We start from the raw sequence: 27,291 nt of genomic DNA on the forward strand, positions 1-27,291 counted from the left end.
AATACGGCATAACACTCACACTTGCTCCTAGATCACACAAAGCCTTGTCGATCGTGGTGTCGCCAATGGTACACGGTATTGAGAAGCTTCCCGGGTCTTTTAGTTTTGGAGGTGAACTCCCTTGAAGGATTGCACTACTCACCTTAGTGAAGGCGATAGTTTCAAGCTTCCGGATCGACTTCTTTTTCGTAAGGATGTCCTTCATGTACTTTGCATAGGTCGGTATGTGATTGATCAATTTCGTGAAAGGAATCGAGACTTCCAAATTCTTCACAATTTCCATAAATTTCCCAAGTTGGTCATCAAACTTAGGCTTAGCTTGACGACTCGGGAATGGAAGTCTAATCACAATGGGCTCTTTCTCCTTGGCCTTCTCTTCACTTTTCTTTGAAACTTCTTGTTTTGTTGGTTCTCCTACCTTAGAGTTTTGCACAACTTCTTCTTTGTCACTAGCTTCCACAACTTCATCCTTAACTTGCTTCCTTGGTCCTTCATACCTCGTACAACTCCTCAAGTGAATGGCACTAACCGTTTCATGTCTTGGGGGATTACTTTGAGGTGGTAATTGCCCCTTTTGCCTTTGAGAGTTTGAAGATGCTAGTTGGGTCAATTGAGTTTCCAACATTTTTTTGTGGGCTAGGATGTTGTTGATGGTGATGTCCTTTGCTTGGTTATCCTTTTGCATTTTAGTGAAAAATTATTGTTGATTCTTTTGCATTTGGAGGACCGCTTTTTTAACGTCAAAACCTTGGTCATTTTGTTTATTGTATGGAGTTTGATTTTGGTAACCTTGGTTTTGGTTGAAAAAGGGTCTTTGATTTTGGTTTCTCATGGGAGGTGGGGTGTATGTTTGTTGAGGGTTTTGAATAATTTGGCTTTTGTATAAGAGATTTGGGTGGAATTTGGTGTTTTCATTGTAATAATTGGAATAAGGGGTACCACTCTTGTATGCTTGAAAAGCATTCACTTGTTCATTTGTTCCCCTACATTCACTTTGGTCATGTCCCAAGGTTCCACAATTCTCACATATCCCACTTGGGATTGAAGAAGATGCTACCATTGCATTAACATGATGCTTTGGTGATTTTGAGGCTTCTTCAAGTTTAGCCATGGCCTTCTCAAATTTCAAGTTAAGGCTTCTTCAAGTTTAGCCATGGCCTTCTCAAATTTCAAGTTAATGGTATCAATATGAGCACTAAGTTGAGCACCCAATTGAGTAATAGAGTCCACTTCATGCTTTCCTCCTCTAGTAGCCTTGCGATGTCTACTATATTGTGAATTATGGACCGCCATTTCCTCAATCTTGTTCCAAGTTTGATTATCGTCAACTTCGGTGAACATACCATTTGATCCCATGTTGAGAATGTTTCTTGAGTCTTCATAAAGACCATTCCAAAATTGTTGTACTAAGAACCACTCGCTAAGTCCATGATGAGGACATGAGCGACAAATTCCTTTGAACCGCTCCCAAGCTTCATACAAATATTCTTCATCCCTTTGCTTAAAACCCGTAATTTAAGCTCTTAGCATATTAGTCTTTTCCGGAGGGTAGAATTTTTTGTAGAAAGTTAGAGCTAACTTCTTCCAAGAGTCAATTCCAAGAGTAGCCTTATCAAGGCCTTTCAACCATTGTTTTGCGGTGCCGATTAAAGAAAAAGGAAATAAGACCCATCGAATTTGGTCTTGAGTCACACCGGTTTGTGAAATTGCATCACAATAGTCACAAAAAGTCTTCATGTGAGAGTGAGGGTCTTCACTAGGCATCCCCCCAAATTGACTTCTTTCGACTAATTGGATAAATGCGGATTTAGCAATGAAATTTCCGGTTAAGTGTTGTGGTGTGGGAGTACCATTGGGTAGGTTCTCCTCGGTTGGTACGGAATGTGATGAAAATTTAGGCATTGTGGGTTGATTTTGTGTTGGATTGGGTGTTGGGTTCTCCTCACCTTATCTTTCAAAAGGGTTGATGAACTCAATAGTATTTGGTTGAATATCTACAACCTCACCAATACCTCTCAAAGTACCTTTAGCAAGTCTTCTATTGTTTGTCAAAGTCCTTTCAATTTCGTGATCAATGGGTAACATGTTACCTTGTGATCTTCTAGACATGCAAAATATCAAACAACTTGAAAACAATTAGAATAAACCTTGAGTATTTTTACTTCCCCAAGGCAAAGAAAGACACAACTAATAACAATCTAAGAAAATCAAATCAAGTTAACACCGTCCCCGGCAACGGCGCCATTTTTGGTCGGACTCACTTGGAGCTTAATTTTCGGTTACTTGTCGTTAGGAGCACCTAGACCAAAACAATATTTATAACTTCACAAACAACTCTACTATTAGTAAATAGGCAAGTAAAGGTCGGATCCCAAGGGACGGGTATTGATGTAGGATTTTCGATTGCAAGTAGCGGTGTCTAGGAGTGTCATGATTTGAGGTTGAGATGAGAAGATCACTAAACTAAATAGTAATAAAAGTAAACAAGCAAGATGATTAAAATGAGATGTAAACAATTGATTAAAAGCACTAGGGTGTCATGGGGTCATAGGGGATTCATGGGAATTGATCATACAAACATATTCTCAAATTATAAGCAAGCAATTATTGTTGTGATGGATCGAGTTGGTTTATATCTTACAATCCTAGGAAGGTTTGGGTCCTGGAGCCGAATCGATTAGATTGTACAACACCTACAAGTCAAATTAATCCTCCCTACTTAACTATATGCATGGTCTAATGAGATTCGAGTTGGTTTATGTCTTACAAGTCTCATTGAAAAGGTAAGTGATGGGTAAAAAATGCAAGGATTCATAGGCTCGCATTTCATCAAACATAACATGTGCATAAGTTGAGATCACAACAAGCAAGCAAATAAACTATGAAAACATATTAATTTAAGCATGAATCATCCCCCATGTTGGTTTCCCCTAATTACCCATTAACCCTAGTTAAGGAAACTACTCACTCATTATCAAGTTTCACATGTTAACAAGGTTATCAATCACATTAACAAAGCAAAACATGATGAACAAGTAAGAAAGATTAACAATAATTGAAAAGGGATTAAGAGGATTATACCTACTAATGATTCCAAAATAAAGCAAAGAATAATAGAAGTACTTGATGAATGATTGGAAGGTTGTCAATCTCCCAATGATAACCCAAATAATCTTCAATTACCCAAAATAAAAGATGAACAAAAGAGAAATTAAGGAAATGAGATTTGTATTAAGACTTGATTAGAAGTTGATTACAAGATTAAGAAGAGATTAGAATTATATAAACTACCCTAAAGATTGATAAGAAGAACATGATTATCTAATTAGACTAATGGGCTATTTATAGTGGGGATTAGGTACACAAATTAGGGTTTACTAAGGGCTTAAATGACGATTAAGTCCTTGACGAATCGCTCCTCTCAGAAAAGACGCGAGTCTCCTTTTTGCCGGTCTTTCATAAATATGCGCATCTTTCATGGAGGGAAGAAGAAGACGTATGGGACTATAAGAGAATCCGAGCATCCAAGGGGTCGGGACGGGCAGAATCTGTGGTGGCTGGACGGGCGTCTTGATGGCAAGGACGAGCGGATTGCGGCGTTGTTGGACGGGCGTCCCTCTGGCAAAGACGCTCGGATTCCTGAAGTGTTGGACGGGCGGATTGTGTTCCAGTCTTCTTTTCTTCTTCCAATAATCCTCCGGGATTTAGTCGGGGATGCAAGGATTTCTTCATCATTGCCCATCTACTATAATATGTACAAAGGCCTTCTAGTCTTGTCTTCTCTTTGATGCTTGGTCATTAGATTCGATCAATTTAGCTCTATTTTGCCATGAAAATGCAAGGTTTGCACTCCTCTCCTACCAAGGAAACAAAACCTCAAAGAATATGCAAAACAAAAGACTAAAGATAGTAAATGACCCAAATATGCACTAAAAAGCATAGAAACGAGGCTAATTAGGGGACTAAATATGCTCAAATAATGGTCACATCAGTATTCTTAAAACCGATTTCTAAAACCGTGTTTAAAACCCTTTTTACGGATTTATCAGAAGACAGACGTCGAGAAAGGACGCAGCAACTGCTGCGCCTCTTCGAAGGGACGCAGCACCTGTTGCGCCTCTTCTTGAGGCTGCCGCAGTTCCTGCTTCCTTTCTTCTTCCTTCGTCTTTTGTTAATTTGTTTGTTTTTCTTTTGTCTTCAATCGTTCGTTGTTTCTTTGACACAATAACTTAAGCATAATAATCTGACATATCATTAATAAATCATTAGAAATTAATTCGTCTTTTAGTTCCCGACTTAAATCCCAAGTAATTCATATTTGCGAGTTTTCGTCATTAAAATCAATTCGGGTTTTAGAGATTCGATTTACCCATATTGAATCTCTGGAATTCATCTTTGATAAACTTGTATTTGTTAATCATCATATCCGTCATTAATTCGTCATTAATAACCTGTTTAGTCTAATTAATTTGATTAGTTTGTTAATTTATAATTAATAATCCTTATAATCTTGTAAGTATTCGTTCTAATCGGTTTCATCCATGTTTATTGTTTTTATGACCCTTAATCATATGTAAATAACCTGCTAATTACTTTCATACGAGTCAATTATTCATAATCAATCATTAAAATCATCAACGAATATTAACGATTTGCAATTCCAATTCACGGCCTTAATCGAGCCAAAGGAACGGACGCAAAGAATCTGCGCGCCTCTTCCAAGGGACGCAGCTCTGTTGCGCCTGTTCCTGGTTGATTTCTGTTTCTGAACTCCCGTGCTGCTTTGACCTAATTTATTAGTTACGTATCTAATTAACTGTTAATCGTATTATCACCCTAATTCCTGTTTGTTAATTTATTTATTCTTTCTTTTCTAAAACCATCCGTTTTAAATGTATTTTCGACATAAATCAATAAATCCAATGTAATTATTGTAATTTTCATTATTGTATTTATTATTGTATTTCTTTTGTTGTATTTGTATGCTCTCACACGTAATCAACGTAATTCCTATTTCGACCCAATTGCATGTTAAACTACGTGTTAACCGACTTAGTTTAATTCTCACATGTTAGGATTAAAACGCTGGATGTTGCATTGCATGCATATAAATCGACAATATATCGAGTATAGATAACTTCCCTAATCATTAGTAGAGGCCGCTATCGAGATGGGCGGGATTAGGTGTTTGATCAAAAGAACTTCCTAATACGTACCCTCACCCCTTACTCCAGATCTCTGTTAACATCCGTGTTCATTGGCATCCACGAGAGTCATTCTAGACATAGAACGCTAAGGGTAACGAGTTCTTGGTGTTCATGTCACTACTTTGTGTCTTGACATGGCACGATGTATTCGAACGGTTTCCAATTTTCCACAATAAATTGGTGGCGACTCCACAAATACAAACGCTTGCTTTCCAAGCGCCCCCGTGGGCCCACGTCCACATATGGAGGCGGACATACCAAAGACAGCTTTCACGTCGCGGTATGGCCATTATGAGTATGTGGTGATGCCTTTTGGGTTATCTAATGCACCGGCTGTGTTTATGGATTTGATGAACGAGTTTTTGATCGTTTTTTGGACAAGTTTGTGGCGGTTTTTATCGATGACATCTTAGTCTATTCCAAGACTAAGGAGGAACATGAGGAGCATCTGAGGATTGTGTTGCAGACTTTGAGGGAGCACGAGTTATATGCTAAGTTGTCCAAGTGTGAGTTCTGGTTAGAGAGAGTTGCTTTTCTGGGGCATGTGATCTCTAAGGATGGGGTAGCTGTGGATCCGGCAAAGATTGAGGCAGTGACCAAGTGGGAGGCACCAAAGAATGTTGCTGAGATTAGGAGTTTCTTGGGTTTAGCTGGATATTACAGACGGTTTGTGAAGGATTTCTCCAAGTTTGCTAGACCTATGACAGCGTTGATGAGGAAAGAGAACAGGTTTCGTTGGGATGAGAGTTGTGAGACGGCGTTCCAAACATTAAAGGAGCGTTTGACCACAGCTCGTATCTTAGCATTGCCTGAAGGGAGTGAGAACTTTGAGGTTTATACAGATGCCTCAAAGAATGGGTTGGGATGTGTGTTGATGCAGAACGGTAAAGTGATTGCCTATGCTTCTAGGCAATTGAAGCCTTATGAGGAGAATTATCCTACACACGATCTAGAATTGGGTGCAGTGGTGTTTCCTCTCAAGATTTGGAGACATTACCTTTATGGGGCGACCTTCAAGGTATTTTCTGATCACAAGAGTCTCAAGTACATCTTCACTCAAAAGGAGTTGAACATGAGACAGAGGAGGTGGATGGAGTTGATTGGCGATTATGACATGGATATTATCTACCATGAAGGGAAAGCCAATGTTGTTGCTGATGCCTTGAGCAGGAAGAGTGTACATTCTTTGTGTACAGCTTTATCTTTGATGAGGTTGAGAGACGAGGTGGGGAAGTTTGGGATACATATGATGCAGAGAGGGGATGTCATGGGAGATTTGATAGTGCGGTCTGATCTTTATGATTATATTCATGGTAAATAAGCTTTAGACCCTAAGGTGGTGGAGTGGAGAGCTGGAGTAGAGAAAGGGACAGTGTCTAGATTCTCTATTCATTCAGATGGTAGTTTGAGGTTTGATGGGAGGTGGTGTGTCCCTAATGATGGGGAGCTGAAAAAGACAATCATGACAGAGGCGCATTGTACACCATATCCAGTGCATCCAGGCGGTGACAAGCTATACAAGGATTTAAAGAACACGTTCTGGTGGCCTGGGATGAAGAAAGAGACAGCTGAGTTTGTGGCCCGTTGTTTGACATGCCAGAGAGTTAAAGGGGAACAACGACGACTACAAGGTAAGATTCAGTCTTTAGAGGTACCTAAGTGGAAGTGGGAATCCATTTCTATGGATTTTATCGTGGGTTTGCCAAAGAGTCAACAGGGTAACAACATGATATGGGTAATAGTGGATCGTCTAACCAAGTCAGCTCATTTTGTGCCAATGAAAGATACGTGGACCAAGGCACAATTAGCTTTGGCTTATCGGAAGCAAGTGTTGAGATTGCATGGAGTGCCTAAGGACATAGTATCTGACAGAAATGCAAGATTTATCTCAAGGTTTTGGAAAGAGTTGCAGGAATCTTTGGGAACGACATTGAAGATGAGTACATCATTTCATCCTGCGACATACGGTCAGACTGAGAGAACAATCAAGACTCTTGAGGATATGTTACGAGCTTGTGTGATGGATTTTGGTGGTAGCTGGGAGCAGAGATTAGATTTGATTGAGTTTTCTTACAACAACAGCTATCACACCAGTATTGGTATGGCACCGTTTGAGGCTTTATATGGGAGGAGATGTCGGGGTCCGATTTGTTGGGACGACAGTGCTGAGGCAGTGGTTCTAGGACCAGAGATGGTACATGAGATGGTTGAGCAGATTAAGATGATCAGGGAAAGGATGAGAGCGGCTCAGGATAGGCAAAAGAGCTATGCAGATCCACATCGCCGGGATATAGAGTTTCAGGTTGGGGACAAGGTTCTTCTGAAAGTGTCTCATATGCGTGGGGTTATGATATTTGGGAAGAAAGGCAAGTTGAGTCAGAAGTTCATAGGACCTTATGAGATCTTAGACCGGGTTGGAGAGGTTGCTTATCGTCTGGCTTTACCAGCTGCGTTGGAGAGAGTGCATAATGTGTTTCATGTATCTCAGCTGTGGAAGTATGTGAGTGATCCGTCACATGTGTTAGAGGCAGAGAGTATAGAGCTAGATAAGTCCTTGTCTTATCTTGAGGTGCCTAAGCAGATTCTTGACCGGAAGGTTAGGAAGACTAGGAGTGGTGAGACAGTTTTGCTTAAGATCCTTTGGTCTAATCATGAGGTAGAGGAAGCTACATGGGAGGCAGAGGAGTCCATGAGAGAGCGCTATCCGTTCCTTTTTTATCAGGTATGTATGGTTATGGGGACGTAACCTTGTTTCTTTTAGGGGGGTAGGAGATGATCGCAAAGAGTTTTAAGAGTTGTTACACCTTTTTTTGTGTTGTGTCGGTATGGTTAGTAATGTTTTGAGTCGAGTTGAGTTTGGTTGGTAGCATGCTTTTATGTTGAGTTTTGTTTTGGGTTGTTGTGTCGGGAGTGTTATAGTATGTCTTTTCTTTGTTGTGGTTTGAACTTCGGGGACGAAGTTCTTTTTAAGGAGGGAAGACTGTAATACTACGGTTTTATGAGCCTCTGGGTACTCTATCGAGTGGGCCTTACTCTGTCGAGTAAGGGTGTTTTGGTTTTTAGAAAAGTTTCTGCCTGTAGGATACTCGATCGAGCATCCTGGGTACTCGATCGAGTAAGTGGCACTCGATCGAGTACGTCAGCTACTCAATCGAGTAGGGTAATGTTTTGTCGGGTTTTGTTAATAATGCGAATTAGTATATAAACCTTTCCGTCACTTTCATAATACACTTTTATCAAACCTAATTACTTCAAAAGAGATTTCAACCTACGTACTTCGCATCTTTCGCATTATTGACAAATCCCGGAGCTTGAGAGGTCGGAGTTCATCATCCTTTACATTCTTGTGATCCTTGCGTCGAGGGTAAGATCTACGTATCGATTTTATAGTATTTTATTGAGTTTGTTTAAACCCTAATTTGGGGGTTTGAGGGTTTTGTTAGTTTTTATGATTGTTAGTAATTATGTGATCATATGTTAGGAGGAGGATTCGTAGAGGAGGCTTTTTGATAACAGCTATTGAGATTGTCTGATTGTATTGCATTCCAGGTAGGGTTTCCCCTACTCAGTATTAGTCACATGATGTGTTGGTTGTGCTTTGTGATTGTTGAGTTTTACCGTACGAGTATTGTGACAGTTGTTGGGTTTGATTGCTGATTAGTAGTTGTGATTGATTGTATCTGTCTGTGTTCTTCGGGGTGCGTCCTTGGCTGAGTGGAGTCACTTGTGGGAGTGGCTTCACGCCCATGATTCGCCTTCTGTGGAACCCGCCACAGAAGGGATGTGCACATTAATGGATTTGGGTTTATCGCTCGATGGAGATGAGCGGGGCTTAGGTGGGAACGGCTGCGGTCCCCCACTGTTGCGATGGGTACTCTGGCAGGGCTACACACTTTAGTGTGTAGTCAGTATTGTGGAGTTGGTGATGGAGTTCAGAGTATATCTGTGACGATTGAGCTGTGATGTGTGTTGTTTTGTTGAGTTATGTAAATTGTGTGATTAGTACTAACCCCGTTTAATTGTTTTAAAAACTGTGGTGATCCATTCGGGGATGGTGAGCAGTTGTTGAGTAGGTATGAGTCTAGATACATGGAATAGCTGGGATGTGTCGCCATCTGATGATAGAGTCTTCCGCTGTAGTTTTGATAGTTCCTTTAGACAGTGTTTTGAGATCATGTAAACCGTATTTTGGCAGTTGGTTTTGGATTGTATTTACTCACTTAAACTTTATACTATTTAAATGTTGTTTCTTTATTGTCTTTTGATTATCATTGCCTCGGAAAACCGAGATGGTGACAGCTTTATACCTGAGTGGTCCTGGTAAGGCACTTGGAGTATGGGGGTGTCACATCCTAGATGAAGAAGTCTACATGAAGAAACTAGAAGGTTATGTTGGAGGGAGGCCAGATGATGTTTGCTTATTAAAAAGGTCCTTATATGGGCTCAAACAAGCATCTAGACAATGGAACTTAGAATTGTCCAGATTTTTGATCAAACATGGTTTTGAAAAATTTAAAGTCGATTATTCCTTGTTTACCAAGACTTCATCAAATGGAGATTTCATTGTTGTAGTGGTGTATGTGGATGATTTATTGATAACTGGAAATAATGAAGCACTTATCACTGATGTCAAGACAGCACTTGACAAGGCTTTTACGATTAAAGTTCTTGGATCTTTAAGATACTTTCTTGGCATTGAGGTTGCAAGATCTCCAGCAGGTATTTTGTTGAATAAGAGGAAATATGTATCTGATGTCATAAAGGATGCCAAGATAGAGCATTACAAACCTGCACACTCACCTTTACCCACAGGCCTGCAATTATCTACTGATACAGGAGATGAGTTGGAAAATCCTGAGCTTTGTAGAAGACTAGTGGACAGGTTACTTTACTTAAGTCTCACAAGGCCAGACATATCTTACAGTGTCCAGCAACTCAGTCAATTTTTGAGCCAACCCAGGGTGTCCCATTATCAAGCAGCTTTGCATCTTATCAGGTGTCTGAAAGGGAGCCTAGATCTAGGTCTGTTTTACTCAGCATCCAACAATTTCATTCTGCAGAGTTATTGTGATGCTGATTGGGGCACATGTGCCTATTCGGGGAGGTCAGTTACATGGTATTGTGTGTACCTAGGCACTTGCTTGATCTCTTGGAAGATTAAAAAGCATAGTACAGTTAGTAAATCCTCAGCTGAATCTGAGTATAGAAGCATGAGTCAGACATCCAGTGAGATAACTTGGATCAATGAACTGTTGAAAGATTTGCAAGTCAAGGTTCCCACTCCTATTACATTGTTTTGTGATAATAAGGCAGCTCAACATATTGCAGCAAATCCTATTTTTCATGAAAGAACGAAACATTTGAAGCTTGATTGTCATTATACCAGAGAACGGATTGCAGAGGGCCTCATTCAGACAGCTCATGTTGCTAGTGGCTAATCAATTGGCAGATGTATTTACTAAAGCCCCCAATCAACATCTTCACTCTCAGTTTGTTTCCAAGTTAGGCCTTATGGCTTCTACCCCAAGTCCTACTTGAGGAGGGGGTGTTGAGATACTAGTGCAATTGCCAGCTCAGCTTAAGTTGTAACAAACTTCTCAAGTTTGTTAGAAGTTTGTTAGTGTAGTATGCATCATCAACTTTGTATATATACATCATTTGATTCATTTGTTGTAAGTTAACATAAACAATCAATAAAATTTCTCAATCTTCTACTACTCAAGCTCTCCATTAATGAAGTATAGTTGAGTTTGAAGGAATTCTACAGTCGCATTCATGTAAAAACAGTCGGTAAATTGATTTACAGACCGACTATTTGCATCACCGACCACTTTTTTCGGATGCTATTTACTAGTAAATTGATTATAAAAGACATTATGTAAATAGTTTGTGATAAAACAGATGGAAAGAGTTGATGCAATTGCTGCAGAAAAATACTCGGTAAATTGAAAATGCACCTGAGGGCTGAGGCCAGACAATCACTGAAAAATGCTTGCATCAACTTTCAACAAAAATACTCCGTACTACATTGCCTTATTTTGATTACAATTTGTTTACACTTCTGCCATTATTAATTTCATGTAGCATTCTAGATTCACAAGGCATTCCATCTCTATGATTCATCAATGTAACATTATCCTATGCCTGTTTCATATACTGCAAGGTTCGATCCTGAAGCATGCCAGGAAAATGACTCTCTTAAAGCGAGAGGTTTGTTCATGAAAGACTCCTACGATAAGATAACACAAGTTGTAGATAAACGGAGACTGCTACACAGAAAATTATCAATACTGAGATGTATTTCTAAGAAAACGCCATGGTCCTGTTCCGGTTCCCATCCTACAAACAAGATCATGGATTCGAGTAAGTGACAACCTGGATTGTTACTTAAAATGATTAGTAGTAGTATATCTTTATATGGTTACCTCCAAATCCCGGCAAATGTACGTAGACCCATGTAGATTGTTAATGCAATCCAAATGCCTACGAACCCATGGCTTCTAGATAAAAGAAACAATGACGTGACGCTTCCTGCTGCCACAAGAACCTGTGGGTGGATAATGAAATAAAAATTAGGACATTCATTCAGGCGATAAATACGCTCAAAGACAAAGTGAAGAGTAGAGGATGTGGTTACTTGCCATGGAATAAGCTGAATAAGCAAAATCAGATGCTCCAAAATTCACTCCATCGAAAACAAATGATAAAGAATTTATCGGTTGGGTGGCTGCAACAAACTGGTGAACGCACGGACAAATACGGCCTATGTCAGCTCATATATTACAGAGTAGTTGCTAAGAAAAAGACACAGTTCGAGTAGCGAGAGGTTACCGGCACTCCAATGCTAATGTAATGCAGAACACTCACATCTGTTGTAAAGACTCTATCTCCAAACTGCAACCCAACTCCAACAACCACCGACAGCCCCATGCCTAGTATCAAGCCCATCTGCATATTCGTCAATGTGCACCCTGGTAAGCTTCCCTCTAAATGCAAAACGTTTATTTCCAACAGTAAACAATGTGTTGAAGTGTCGTACCTGTAACACCCTTGATGCAGCAGCTGTTGCCTTCTCATAATCCTTCTCAGCAAATGCACAAGCTAAGATTGCCTATCAAATCAAACAAATTCAGCAGCGTCATTAGAATTCCGTCCACTTGAAGCCTAGTAAATCTCTACAGTACATCTCGGTATCTTATTACTGTACTGTCCACCTACCTGACCAGCTATGGCTAAACCGTCAGCTAAAAGTGATGAAGTCAGCCAAACTTGTAAGCAAATTTGAAACGCAGCCATTTGAGTTGCACCTAGTCGCGCAGCTAAGGAAGCAGCTAAGGTTACACAAAATGTCACTGCTATTACTCTTGTGAATAAGTAGAAGCCTGCAAAAATACATGAAATCATCAATTTCATTTAACCTGCGCGATTAAACCCAATATTTACAGAATTACAGCTAGATTGACTTACCATTTTTAAGGAAACGACCAAACTGAAGATCTTTTAGACTCGGCGGTAATAAATCGACTTGCTTGGCTAACCTCCATAAGAGTATAAATGCCATCAAGTACCTAGACAATAAAAAAGCCAGATGATTAGTTATTTCGATCTTTTCTGTAAAACACAATGCTGATAACTTGGGTATCGAGAAGCGGCTTACTGTGAGAGCACATGTGCAATGGCAGCCCCACTGACCCCCATACGACATGCAAATATGAAGATCGGATCCAATATGATATTTGCACCGTCTGCCGCAACTGTCACACATACAAAAATAAAACAGTGGATGGACCAAAGAAAATGTGTCATAATCAGCTTCATTAAAATCAGACATACGGATGAATAATTAAGCAAAGATAACAAAAAGGCGCAGGGTTAATATTACTCCGTATTAATTACCAGTTGCATAAAGAGGAGTTTTCGTATCTTTCAATCCTCGGAAAACTCCTTGCATGGCTAAGGAAAGAAGAACAGCCGGTGCACCAAGTGATCGTAGAGTTAAGTACTTGTGAGCTGGTGTTAGCATTGGTGAACCCTGTATATATAACAAAGAAACGCAGCGAAGCTGCCAGTGTGAATACCAGGAGAGGAAGTAATACTTGTCTGTTCCATTGAATTGTATACGTTGTTGAAAATCCGCTCACATATTTTGAAAAACCGTATACAATTCAGCGGAACAGAGAAAATATATACAGACTGGGAGGTTTGTAAAAAGATAGAGACTTACACTTTTGACACCCATGATCCCTAGAAGTGTATCGGCCCCAAAGATGAGACAAATAGTCTGCAAAAGACCGAGGATGGCGCCAAGAACAAGGGCCGTAGAGGCCGAAGGGATGTGTCGCTTACCATTTCCGACTTTTTCCTCGTCGAGTTTCTTGGCTACAGTGGTTTGTTTAAATTCTATAGGAGAACCCTCCTCTAGTTCCCTCAGTCCATCATCTTTACTCACCAACTCCTTTGCACCATTAGTTTTCGACAACTCGTCTTGTTTTTCAGCAACACAGTCTTGAGTGCCGATTTTAGCCTCTGTCTCTTCCTCAGCAACGAAGGAAGTAGTGATGCTAACTAACGGGTATATCGTAATCTTAGAGGCTTGATTAAAGATGGCTATGGAAACTCCAACTGCAGCCAGCTCTATTGAGCCTAAGTGTCCAATAAAGACAGTGTCGATAAGTGAAGCAACAGGATCAGCAGCTAATGCTAAAGCAGCAGGGAATGCAATCTGCAATATCTCCGAACCAAGCGGGTCCCATTTGAACACGTTCCTGCATCATAATTCATACGTTTCAAGTCACTTACTGATTTACATACGTTTGTTCAAATTATGCGAGTAGGACGTAGGTAGTACATACCTGAGGTGTGTGAAGAAAACAAAGATAGGGAGGCGGTTCCAGCAGGTGGTGTTATTGTTAGTATTAACTGCCATAAGAATGCAATCGTGTAGTCTGCAAGGGAATGACGAGAATACAATGTCGTCACGGAAAATGAAATTGAAGTACGTAATCGAAATAATAGTAGTAGTAATAATAATAATAATGGTCCTATGATTTTAGAGACTGAGGTTTGTTGATCATGTGGTGCCAATTCAATGCAAGTATCGTGGAGATTGTGTATAGCAAATAATTTGGACAATTGTAAGTGACTTTCTTTGCTTGCAGCTTGTCTCTTTCACTTTGCTAGCTTTCTATTGTCACTCTCAATCGCCACTTTACTACGCTTTTAATTATATCATCTTCTTCTTTCTTCTTTTCTATGCTCCTACTTTAGAATTGCGTGGATCCAGAATTTAGAGTTATATATATTGTATGCAATATGGATTTTGCTTCTACTTAATAACCTGCCCTAGTTGAGTTACTTGAGTAGTGTCTCGGTCATAGTTGATGGGGAGGTTTTATTTGGTCCCTAGACCCTATAAGTAGTGGAGGACTTTACTTATGTCGCGACTCGTGAGGAGCTCTTTAACTTTGGTTATAAGATCAGTGTTTTCATTAAATAAATTAGCACTTGGCTATCTTTGACTAGCTTGGTGATTAAGTGAATCTATTCACTTATGCGATTAGATGTTCAAGTGTTGGCCCCCTTATTGATCCCAGTGTCATGCTTATTTGCTTACCTTCGGTATTGACACAAAGGATAAGGAGACTATGAGAGGAGAGGATACCATTTGGGGCGTTGTTATTGAGGGGCAAATAGACAATAGGTTATGTGGATGAGTGGATGATCAAATTACCATTTAAAAAATTACCAATATAAAAAGTTAAATAAAAGAATGAGACACATGCATATAGATATGTAAATGAATAACCGAGATAAAGGGAGTATTTGTTTAAAGATCCGCCACTGCACTATTATTATTATTATAACATTGTAAAAAAAAGCATGAAGGTGAAAGCAAAGGAAGAGGAGAGGAGACGTAGTATGGATAAAGAGAGATGCATGCATACCTGATATAATTGATTAAGATTGATGTTTTAGCGTAATTAAGCAAGAGTGTATTAGGAGTAGTTAGTAGTGGCTGAAGCTTACTTGAGTGTTTGGAATACTACCAAATCTTAAGTGACCGGACTCCCTTTTATATAAATGCAGTAGTCCTTTTTGGTACGATATATTATTCGAAAGTGGAGCACTCTAGAGTTTATTAGTAACTTATAGTTATTATTATTGCATTAGATATATAATAGATAATGTCCCGACTACTCCATATCATATTATCATATACAACATAACCATCTTTCCCACGCACTATATATATGCTTATTGCTTTATGACCAACAACTCTACACATGTTTGTTTACTTATCAAGGAGTATTAATTAATTAATAATTTATTAAATGGTGGGAATATTCTTGTTGTAAACATTTAATGATTTAAGTAAGAGTATGCTATGCATGCAACATTGTTTAAGAAGAGTCCAAAATATGAATTTGAGGTTGAAACTAAAGGGGTGCACCACTTAGCTAGCCCGGCCATATGGTGGGCAGTGGGCTGTGCGTTGGATTCCCATGCATAACAGACTAATCTATCTTGTGGGACCTTTTTCTTACGTCTGACCTAACTTTCTCCGCTTTTCTTGCATTTTCCAATTTAAACCTTAACTAATTCTAACTTCCTAAACAGATGCCTAAACTACTTGGCTTGCTTCTTTTTTACCATCTGTAAGACGACGATTACCAAATCATTACCAAGTATGACGATCTAACTATGTAGCATTTGACCTAAAAACTTAAACGAGGCTTGGTTACATCCCAATATATAGAAAGAAAAAGTTTACTCTTAAAAGGTTTAAACGATTCATCCTAATTGACAATAAGGGGAATAGACAATAGTCTCGAGTTTGTGACTTTGAATTGGTGAAAAAAAATAAACTATCTCAATTACAAGTGTGAATTGATGGTTGAGGTCGTCCAAACTAATAATTTTATATCTTCTATACCATAATAGATCTTTTAAGCAACATGAAGATCAGAGTGAATAATGCACATATATATATATATCCATACCACGGGTTGTAATTTCATTTAATTTATGACATTTTTAAGGCTCTTAGGATTTGCACTCAGCCCTCAGGGTCACTATACGTACTTTTATATATTAAGTGATAAGATAATCTCAACCAAACATGTAAATTAGTTGATGGTTAAATTCCAATCAATGATTATATAAATAGATCAATTAATTGTTTCTCTGACGATTTATAAAATATGAAACACTTTTATGTCGATCGAGGAACATATTATGACCAACCTCATAATTAAACATCACTTTATCATGGCCTTTTAAACAAGTTTAATAACCCAATCAGATCGATTAATCTTCTTCTATTTATATATTAACCGATAGAAATGATTACATACCTTAATAGATCAATTAATTTTCTTCTATTTATATAATATGCAACACTTTCATGTACATGATCGAACATATTTTCTCCTTTAAACGAGTTTCATAATTCTAAACTCCATAACCGAAAACAATTTTAATCGTCTCAAGCATTTTCTTAGCTGTAATACGACTTGGTATTGTAATAGTATTGTGTAAACTACGCTTTTTATTTATATATGATAGTACACATTTGTCAAAAAAAAAAAAAAAAACGAAAGCAATATTTTTCTTTGTCAACATCTTAAAATGTGTTACAGTTCTACTAATGCAACAAATCTTTAACACACACAACATAGTAATATACTATCACACACTTGTATATCAATGAAGTAATCTTGGAAGAGACTAAAGTTAGGGACTTTGTAAATAACTTTTGTACTACTCGAACGTTAGAGCACCCATAATAGAGAGATGATGATTTCATCCTCTTATATTTTCAATTCCCTTTTAATTTTTTGATATCTCATACCCTTTTTTATCCACTTCATTTTTCAATATCTACATCCTCTTCATTTATCTACATCTATTTTTCTCCCACAATAGAGAGGATCCCCTTGTAATACTTTTCTTATTTTATTTATATTTTATATTTAATATTATATGTCACTTTATATTTGTTTAATAATTTATAAATCAACAAAACTAATTTAATAATGAACTTGACAATTAAATATTAATTTATGTGTACAAGGGTCTATGTCTATTTTCCTCTAAAAGTAGAGAAAGTACTCATCTTCCTTTATGTAAGAGTACATCAATATAATTCCCACAATAGAGAGGATGTCATCTTAGAAAAGAGAGTGTGTTAAGAGGATGCTCAATCCTCTATATTATGGATGCTCTTAACCTTGAAAACAACATGTCAATGCACATTAATTCCATCTATGTGCATTAAATCGAATTTGTGATATCAAAGTAAATGAATGAATGAAAATGACAGTGAATACGGAGTATGTAAAATCAAAATAGTCTATTTTTAAGGTAAAATAGACCAAGTATTATTCAATTTGTATAGATAAGATAACTTGTTTTTTCCTAAACATTTTACTTTGTTTTGACAATACCCGATTCGTTTAAGGTCAAAACAGATACTTCCGTCTTAAATACGAATTTGTGATTATCGTAAATAGGAGAAGTAAGTTTGTATGTTGCGTGTAAGCTTGAGGCTGCTACTTTGTATTCCACTAAAGTGCGGTTAATAAAAGGTGGCAAATAAGGAGAGTGTAAAGTGGGCGGTCCACAGTCTTATTTCACAATCATATCGTATTATGATATTATCATCAGTTGTTTTTGTGCTTTTAAAAAATCTAGTAAAATACTCTTGGCGTGTGCCATCCTCGTGGACACTTAATTTTTTATTAAGATGTGGAGGACCCATACCCCCATCACTCAACATTTTTTGTTTCTATGATGAAGTTGAGCATAATTAAAACCAAGTTGCGCATTTATCTTTGATTAGTGCTAGTATTATCTTTCATTAGTGCAACAAACAACCTTTTATTTTAGTAAAGATCTTGTTAACATGGTTTCAAATCATCCATTTGATCACAGCCAAGGAGATGAATCTTCAAGATTCTTCATTGAATTTTGTTGTAAGTATTTCTCCAAAACTTCATCAATCAAGACAAACAAAGATGGATGTCTTCCTTTGGCCAACGTTGCTTGTCTATCGAAGAGGGTAAAGGATGTTTTTGAAGTCCAAGTCTGTGGCTTGACTGCCGTCGTATGCCACCAACACATTATTGCCAACCGATGCATTTACCTTGTTGTTTTAGATTATGTTATTAGTACTATTTTCGTGTTTTATGCTGTTGTTTATAGGTATGGTTTAGTGAGTCTACCACCACAATGTAAAACACTTTCTTTACCATTGCCAAAAAAAAAAAAAAAAAAAAAAAATCATCCAAACTTCCACCCTTAAAAACAAGTGATGTTTACAAAGACTCCAAACAGTAGTGGAGTTAGGATTTACGATTAGGGTGAAGTTTCAGTAGAGGTAGACAAGTAATGACATAACATAAATTTGAAGAAATTCGAAAATTCTAACTAAAATTTCCGATTTTTTTCTTACTCAGCAAGGGCGAGCGTCTCTGCGAGTCCTCCTAAATCCGCCAGTGGCTTTAAATTCATAAAACTGAAGTATATCTTACATATTGACCTAACAAGTTATTTGTGTTTCTCTATCGCTATCGTTATTTTCACTACTCCCATAGTTACTAATATTACTCACACTATTCTCGTTGCTAATTCAATTACTTTTTTTTTGAAACACATAACTATTGTTAGGACATTTTTTTATAAATTATTAATATTAAGCCAAAATTTATCAATCAAATTATGAGATGTATTCACTACTCTTACTATTACTAATCTTACGATTAATATTTCTGTTATTACTATTATTACTTTCATTGCCCATGCTGCTACTCTTGTTACTTTCAATACTCCCGCAACGACTTCTATTAAAAAATAAATAAATCAAAAATCAAATTGACTTATATCATCATTTTTAGTTAAGGAAATGACTGCAATATTGGATATTAATTGTTTTTATTTTGTCTAAGTTACTTTCCTAAAATTATATATTAATGTCATTACTTGAAGTCAGTGGTTTTCGGTTTACATATATGGCTAGCTTGGAATTGAAGTAATTATTAAGGGAGTAATAAAGCTAAAATGAACTAAAAAATGGAAGGAAGAAATGGGAATTGGAGATAGAAATGGATAAATATAGAGAAATAGTGTAATATTCCCTGTATTAAGAGAGTAATTGTTTCTTACCTATAATAATTACTCCCCCACCTCCTCTTTCCACCCTCCACAACCACCACAAAGCACTAATCTCCCTATTTCTTCTTATTTTAGCTCTCATTACTCCCTTAATAACTACTCTCATTCCAAGTAAGTCCATAATGCATTTTGAGAATATTGAAGATAAAAGTGAACTTCTTAAAATGTGAGAATAATTAATATTAAAAAAAGAGTAAAATAATCATCCAAGAGAAAATACATCTTTCTTTTTCATGGAGGAAATGCAGGGAACTCCCCTCTCTGATACACTGATAAGTGATACCCCGTAGTGGACAACTAATTTCCTGATTTCAACGCTATAAAACCTAGTTTATAGCTTTAGGAGGCGAAGAAATAGCATTCCCTTTGATTAAACACAAATTGCATGTTTGGTTAGAAAATGAAAGAAATTAACTCAACCAATCCCAGTAGTATCCTACCCTATCACCATCACCCAAAACCCTTTTTCCACTAATCCCCACCCTCCGTCTGACCCAATGCCTACTGCCTTCGCCATCAGGCGCCAGCAACCGTGGTTTGCTACTCCAATCCCGTAGCCGACTCAAGGAGAGCAGACTATATAACTTACTATTGTTTCCGAGTGCTCTTATTTAAGTAAATGATCAATTTACATATCAAAAACCTTGGCAGAAAAATAAACAAATACTTCCTCCATTCAACTCCACTCTACCACTTTCATTTTTGCACACTATTGACATGTAAGCATTCAATTTCAATTTTCTCTCAATACATAAGTGAAAATATATTCATGTAGGGTCTTGTTTGATTCGTCTTTACGAGTACATTAAAAATATCTAATTTTTATAATTTTTGCAAATACGTAGCTAACGATATTTAGCGCACAAAATACGCGTTGACAAACGTGAAAAAGCAAAGTGGTAGAGTGGAGTTGAATGGAGGAAGTACTCCGTAACTAAGACACCATGAAATAAAATGAGTACATAAATGATTAGGATAGAAGAAGAATCGGATGCATAATGGAGAGTTGAGTGATATAAAAGCTGTCATTTATTCGTAATCATCTTGTCCGTCCTTTATGTACAGGACAGAGTAATGGGAAGAATTATCAGGCCCAAGTGACATTACTACCAAAACAAAAAGTGGATTTAGTATCCTTGAACAGAAAATAACAAAGTCAAAAAATTCATTTATGCTGCAGCATCAACGGCCATCACGCTGCAAAAAGGAACCTCCCAGAAAACGCCACATAACAGGAAACCTTCCAGAGTACCTTATATGGTGATGGGTTCTCGCAGGAACCTCTCCATCTGCCTCGCCCGGGTCCTAATGGACATGTCAAACACGTTCTGCCCAAATTCAACAACTATACCACCCAGAATGTTCGGATCAATCTGAAACAGCGAATTTTTACTATTTTATCAGATATTTCAGATTGACAATGGTACTGCAATTTTGTCTTCTTAGTGTGGCATAGAAACAAACAATATTATCGGCAATTTACAAAAATAGAAACAAAATTACGAATACTAAAGTGAAAGAAATGGTGAAAATTATACCTTCTGCTCAAGCTTAACCTTAATCCCCTGCCCAAGTATTTCCTGCAGTGTTTCCTTCAGTTCTTTCTCCTCTTCAGCAGGTAAAGGCTGTAAGGTGGCAAGGGATGAGGAAATAGTGGAATTGGCTTTAAGGGCAACAAAAAACTGCAGCATACTACTAACGGTAACAGTAGAAAACATTTACAGAAGTGCTTACTATAACAGTAGTTACGGTTGCTTTTAGCTCTCCTCTATTTGCCATTGTCAATTCAGAGAATCGCTTGGCAATGCTATCGACATGCCTCAACCGTCCATTCTCAGCCAAAACAACTACAATAACCACATCAAGATAAGAACGTGAATGTTGGCTTACCTTTAACAGCAAGACATATGAAACATTAATGTACTGTGATCATACATGGGACATGGCTATTGTCCCTATAGGAGTTTGAGAGTGTTATTAATTAAAATGTTTCACTAAGGCCCTGTTCTTTTGGACTGAAACTTATCTGATCTGAACTGAACTTATAGGATCTGAACTGAACTGAACTTATAGGATCTGAAGTGAACTTATATTAAGTGACTTTAAGTCCAAAAGAACAGGGCCTAAGGCTCCTAAGTCCTACCTACTGAGATTGGTCTAGTAACATATCAAACAAGTTAGACAACTTTGTTATAGCTGTAATCCCCTATATACTAAGAGAATAAGTTCATCCAACATTTTTTCTCCAAAATGCATTCATCCTTAAATCTCCCTTACCACTAAGAGAATAAAAACTCTCTTAGTTTTCCCTCCAAAATGCATATAACTAAATAAGGAAAAAAGTGAAACTTTCTTTCTTTTAAGTTATTATCTTTTCAATAAATATACTCTTATAATTAAAATCTAATCTTTTTATTAAATTCATAATTATGATTTTTTCATTAAAAAAAATTGGTATTAAACTACCAAGTATAAATTACAAGTTACTAAATTTTTCAGTAATGCAATAATTATTACTTTAGAGAATAACTTGACACATACTTACAATTAGTTTTGTGACCCAAAAAAATCATTAAAATAATTGGAGAAAATTTATAAAAAACATCCATTGAAATAATTGGAGAAAATTAATAAATGAATTCCTTAGTTTTATGGTAAGAAAAATATTTTCATTCATAAAAATACACATTTCATAACTTTAGTTAATCCTCTTTGATTAGTTTTCCATTTCAATTTTTTTGTTTCATATCAAAATACAATGGGGTGAAATATTAAAAATTGAGGTGCAAATTTAAAATGTATATAAATAATACAAATAATACAACAACAACATTACCCCAGTGCCTCAAAGGCTCCCGCAAATTGCGGGGTAAGGGGGGGTCGGATGTAGGCAGCCTTACCCTTGTGTTAGCAATACAAAAATGTTGTTTCCAAATGACCCAAAATGAAAATTGCGTCGAGAACTGCATTGAAGGACCGCTACTTCACAAAAGAAAGAAGAGCAGCCACTTTAGTGAGCCATTTTGATTTATTCCATTATAATCCATAACCAAAGAGTAATGAGTCTTTGGTTCAATTGGAAATAATACACACACAAAAAAAAAAAAAAAAATCTATATATACCGTGCATGCATTGTGCGGGATCTATATTAGTAAGGAAACAAATGATTAAATTTGATTATATTACACATACACATTTCATGACATTATTCAATTATCTTGATTAATTTTGCAATTTCAAATTATTTTCTCAAATCAAAATAAAATGATGAGAAATGGGAAAAATTAATGGGTTGCCAATATAAAATCTATAACTAGCTAAAAAAGAAACTTCTGTATATGCCTTGGAGTGAATGAGGTCTATACTAGTATACTAACATACTAATGATCACTTGGACGAAGCAACAAAAGACAATGCAACAGGGTCACGCCAACAGTATACATTGAAAATAAACACGGTAGAACAAGCGTCAATAGGCAACTACAGAAACACTTGCTTACAAACAAGCAAGCTCATGGCATCTGCATATTTAGTAAAAATAATGAGGGGTCGACCTTTTAAACATAAAAAAGGGGAGACTGGAGAGGGAAGAGAAGTGGGAGCTACCAGTTTGCAAGGAACAAAAAAGAAATCAGCTACTAGATGAAAAAAAAAAAAATCACAGATCATACCTAGGAAGTTCTTCATAACATCTGTAAACTTTGCTTGAGCACATATATCAATTAAAGCCTTGGACCTTGTATCTGAGGGCACTGAAAGATCCTTTGTAAACTGAGAGAACATTGGAGATTTCTTGGTGGCCTCAACCAAGTCCAAAAGCTCAGACTCAACCTTGTCTAATGAATTAGCTTTAGCAGAAGCAAGATATAAAGCTGATGCATAATTAGCACAGCCGCCATACATAGAAACAGGCACCTTGAAGAACAAAGAAAAAAGGATGTGAGAATCTATAGAGTATAGACTTACAATAATAAAATGTCTTGGACATCACAAGGCCATGGGAAAACAGGATTTTTTTAGAAAACATTTACTTAGTTTCTTCCAGTAAGTTGTAGCGTCATAGAACTGATAGGAGAATGAGGAATACCAATGAGATATTTAGATTGTCAATACATTTATACAGGATCGCCAAGGCTAGTGACATAGTAATATAGATATACCATGTTTGTGTTTTACTACAATGTTTCAGTCTTTCAGATCACTCATTACAAGTTAACAGTTAACACATGTGGATGCGGTTCCATTTGGGGTAAAGAACAAAAAAAAAAAATCACTGATGTATGAGTATTACTGTATGAGCACCAAGTATGACATAGGATAACCCGTGTATTTATTCAAACATCCTTTTGCTTACCAAAGAAGCACAAAATCAAAAAGCATATCTCACTGTAAAGTGTTGACAGAATGTTGTCATTTTTGCCATAGAAATTTCTGAACACTGTCAAAACATTTGCCGTTCAAAACTTCAAATATGGAGTAAACGATTTTAATAGACAATTACACCCTCCATTCAAAACCTAGGTAGCACCAAAACGGACACGGACACGGACACGGGACACGGACACGACACGGACACGTGACACGGCATCCCATGAAATTTAGGACACGGGACACGTTATTTAAATTTAATAAAATATATATTTTTTAGTTGTAAACGTTCGATTTTATTTTTGTAAAAATATTTGATATTAAATTTAAATAAGTGAAAGTAAAACTTGGCCTTGATTTGAACTCGTTTGCATTTCCCAGCCACACCCGTATTCTAATTAATCTCTTTCGGCGACTCATTCCTTGTCTAAAGAACATCATTCACCCCAAATGATGTCCAAATACCAAGGACACGCGTCGGACACGTGCCAAAATACCATGGACACGCGTCGGACACGTGCCCTTACAAAAGTAGAAAGTTAGACACGGCTTTATAGGTGTCCGACACGTTTAGACGAGTGTCCGACGAGTGTCGGTGTCCGACACGGTGTCGGACACGGGACGGCTGATTTAGAGAAGTGTCCGTGCTACCTAGTTCAAAACCCAGTGCCCAGTGGGCCCTTTGAAGTTTGAACAGATCTTAAAAAAAGGTAACTAGATATATATAGTATAAATGATGAAAGTGGGTTGGCAATATCGAATAGATCATTTTTACTGAACACAATTAATTTCCCACCTTCACTAATCTCAAACCCCAGTCACTAGTAAATCTATCCCCAACACCAGTACATTCACTCCCAAACACCAGAAAAACCCACCTACAAACACCAGTTAATCCATCCTCATCACCACGAAACTCGCCTACACCCCACCACCACTAATCGACTACGTTAGGGTGGGGTGAGAGGAGGTGGGTAAAGAGGTAAGGGGTTGGGGGTTGGGGTGGGGTGTGGGAGGGTGTTGAGCTTTTACTTTGTCCTTTACTGGCGTGAATAAGAAATGAGTGAACAACTGACAACAATCAACGGCATTACTCCGACTCGGCAAAGAATTGTATGTCCGACACGTGTCGGAGTGTATGCACGGACTTTGAAAACTTGACGATATTGGAGTTCGGTCAAAACAAGTGTCTGACCAATTTTGTAGACGGACAGAATACGTGTCATAAAATTTAAAGAAAAGATGAAGAAATAATTACCCTAAGTCCCTAAGTTGTATTTTGTTAGAAGTTTTCATTTTGTTTTATCAAAAGTGAACACTTTAAATAAAGGAAATCTCTTCTTATGCATTATTACAGAAATGAAAAACAGCATTACTAGGTGAAAATGTATACAAAGTTGAATAATTGAATGCCAATTGTCAAGAAAAAAACGCCCTATTGGATTATTATTAGTATATCATTCTCCTGTTACCTTTTTCTCATCTCGTTCTTCTATGGCACCGTTGAAACTAAATCATTTGAGTATATGACATTAGAGAAGTGTCGGTGTGGTCGTGTGTCATGTCGGTATGAGACGAGTCTTGGACACGGATACGTTGATTTAGCGATGTGTTGGAGTAACATAGATGGCATATTTTGTAATATCATAAAAGTAATTAGGATAATATAGGTATGTTTTTTTGCCAAAAAAAGGAAATAGAACATTTGGATTTGATGAACGCATGAGACACAAAAGCATAATGGGATTGGGCACTTGCTTTTGGTCAGAGAGGGACTATTGCAAAAGGGGATCAAAAGAGGACCAAATATAAAATTTTCCTACTCAATGAAACCAATCTAAAACACTATGCCCTGCTCAGCGGGATAGCATATGAATCAAGTAGTTATCTAACATCACAGTAGACTCATAGAGGTGTGCTTGATATTTTTAATATGTAGCAATGGCAAGCTAGGAGGCAACACCCGAAAATAGTAACTCCAAGTGAAAACAAAGTTTCTCTTCAAAAAGTATCATACATATGTGTAAAGCTCCAAAACGAGTTACTTCACTCCCCGTTGATTTATACCAGCAAAAACAAAAATAAAGGAGCTCGTCCACATTTCAATGTCAAATAGAGGGTAAGAAGACTAGGGCATTAGGCAGCACCCTATGCAAAGTAGGTGAGGGCTTAAGATCAGGGCAGCCAAGACTGTGGTGAAGAAGGATAAAGGTATGTAATGTAGGAACGCATTCATGAGATAATTTCAAGAAAGGTAAGCATGTATAGGAAAGAGGAAGGATTCTGAAAAGTGACATGTGAAAATTCAAGTGTAACAAATACAAAGCCATCTTAGGCATGCAAAATTGATGGAAAGGTAGCATGAAAACAACCACACAAAATAGAATGTTGACGAGTCGAATCATACAATTTTATAAGAGCAGAAAAAAGCACCCTAGATAAAATTACCCTCGCAATGGGAAGACGAATTAAGGGTGTTTTTGGATACAAAAATAGGAAGGAAATAGAGGGAAGCAAAATGGAGGAAATGGACGAGCGAACGGAGCACGAGACTTTATCTCCAAATCTTTCGAAAAAACGATCCCTCCATTTCCGTCCGACTTCTACCTCCATTTCTCTTCCTCTGCTAACACATTTGGTAAACAAACAAGCGGATTAGTTTCCGTCCCTCTCCCACTCCAAACCCCCGATCTAAACAAGGCCTATAAGCGGGAAAGTGTCATGAAGCAACCCAGATGTCGCCACAGAGCAATGCAGAATTATATCCCAGACAAATGGTAACATCACAGTGAAAACGACGGTTTGGTTAAACAATGGGGTCCTACAGATAACACCGTAACACAAATCATCATACGATAAGATAATCATGAGACAGTCGGAACAAAAACTGAAAGCGAAAACGCAAGGAAAAAAAGGGAAAAAGAAAACCTTAATCTTTTGCGTTTTAGTTGGAGCGGCTGTAGCAAAATCCCTCTGCAATATCATCAAAGTATGAAAGCAATAAAAACGAGATTAAAGTAAGAATTGAAAAAGGGAAATGAAGGAAAATAAAGAGGGGGAAAAGGAGAGGTACTGAAGAAATAAGGTTGGATCCAATGACAGTGCGAACAACAGGAATTGTTGATCTGATGCGTTGAGCGGCCTGAGACATCGACATTGTTGAGTGCGAGCTGAATTTCGATTGTTTCTGGGAAAACAATAAGGGTTTACACTCTCTCACTTGTGTTTCTTCTTCCTTCTTTCTTCTACCCCGTCTTCTTACATTTTCAGCGTTCAGACTGTTCATATTCCAACTGCATTTGATCTAGGCCCATTTCTACTTCGGCCCAATAGGCCAACACCCCCAAATAGGCATCAAGAATTTAGACCTAGTAAACGGGTCAACCAGGCCGGGTTATTTCGGATCTGCAAACTTTGGGTTGGGTTTGGATCAATTATTATTAAACTATTTGTGGGTAATATTTATTTTGCAACAATAAAAATTCGGGTTGAGTCAAGTTCGGGTTTTGAGTTCGGGTATCGGGTCGGGTCATTCGAGTTCAA

The 27,291-nt window shown here is 37.5% G+C and overlaps 2 protein-coding genes and 1 non-coding gene across 3 annotated transcripts; 1 reads left to right on the top strand and 2 right to left on the bottom strand.

Annotated features, from left to right (window-relative positions):
• The first annotated feature begins 1,423 nt into the window (after window positions 1–1,423).
• LOC141645518 (small nucleolar RNA R71) lies at window positions 1,424–1,530 on the top strand. The gene has a single exon (XR_012544999.1). It is a non-coding gene; the product is annotated as a small nucleolar RNA R71 (small nucleolar RNA).
• Window positions 1,531–11,209: 9,679 nt separating this feature from the next.
• LOC141643257 (protein DETOXIFICATION 43-like) lies at window positions 11,210–15,243 on the bottom strand. The gene is made up of 12 exons (XM_074452329.1): window positions 15,152–15,243; window positions 14,060–14,152; window positions 13,432–13,972; window positions 13,104–13,239; window positions 12,865–12,961; window positions 12,675–12,775; window positions 12,426–12,589; window positions 12,247–12,318; window positions 12,039–12,155; window positions 11,849–11,944; window positions 11,633–11,754; window positions 11,210–11,546 (listed from the first exon to the last, which is right to left on the bottom strand). Exons 2-12 carry the CDS (start codon window positions 14,131–14,133, stop codon window positions 11,492–11,494), a joined length of 1,575 nt encoding a protein of 524 aa, XP_074308430.1. The 5' UTR covers window positions 14,134–14,152; window positions 15,152–15,243; the 3' UTR covers window positions 11,210–11,491.
• A 5,147-nt stretch (window positions 15,244–20,390) lies between these two features.
• On the bottom strand, window positions 20,391–27,029 carry LOC141643258 (ATP synthase subunit O, mitochondrial-like). Its single transcript, XM_074452330.1, has 6 exons — window positions 26,822–27,029; window positions 26,677–26,721; window positions 23,052–23,295; window positions 21,114–21,226; window positions 20,918–21,004; window positions 20,391–20,752 (listed from the first exon to the last, which is right to left on the bottom strand). The coding sequence occupies exons 1-6, from the start codon at window positions 26,903–26,905 to the stop codon at window positions 20,633–20,635; spliced, it is 693 nt and encodes a 230-aa protein (XP_074308431.1). The 5' UTR covers window positions 26,906–27,029; the 3' UTR covers window positions 20,391–20,632.
• Window positions 27,030–27,291: the final 262 nt, after the last annotated feature.

Source organism: Silene latifolia, chromosome 2 (assembly GCF_048544455.1).
Source record: "Silene latifolia isolate original U9 population chromosome 2, ASM4854445v1, whole genome shotgun sequence".
Taxonomy (NCBI): domain Eukaryota; kingdom Viridiplantae; phylum Streptophyta; class Magnoliopsida; order Caryophyllales; family Caryophyllaceae; genus Silene; species Silene latifolia.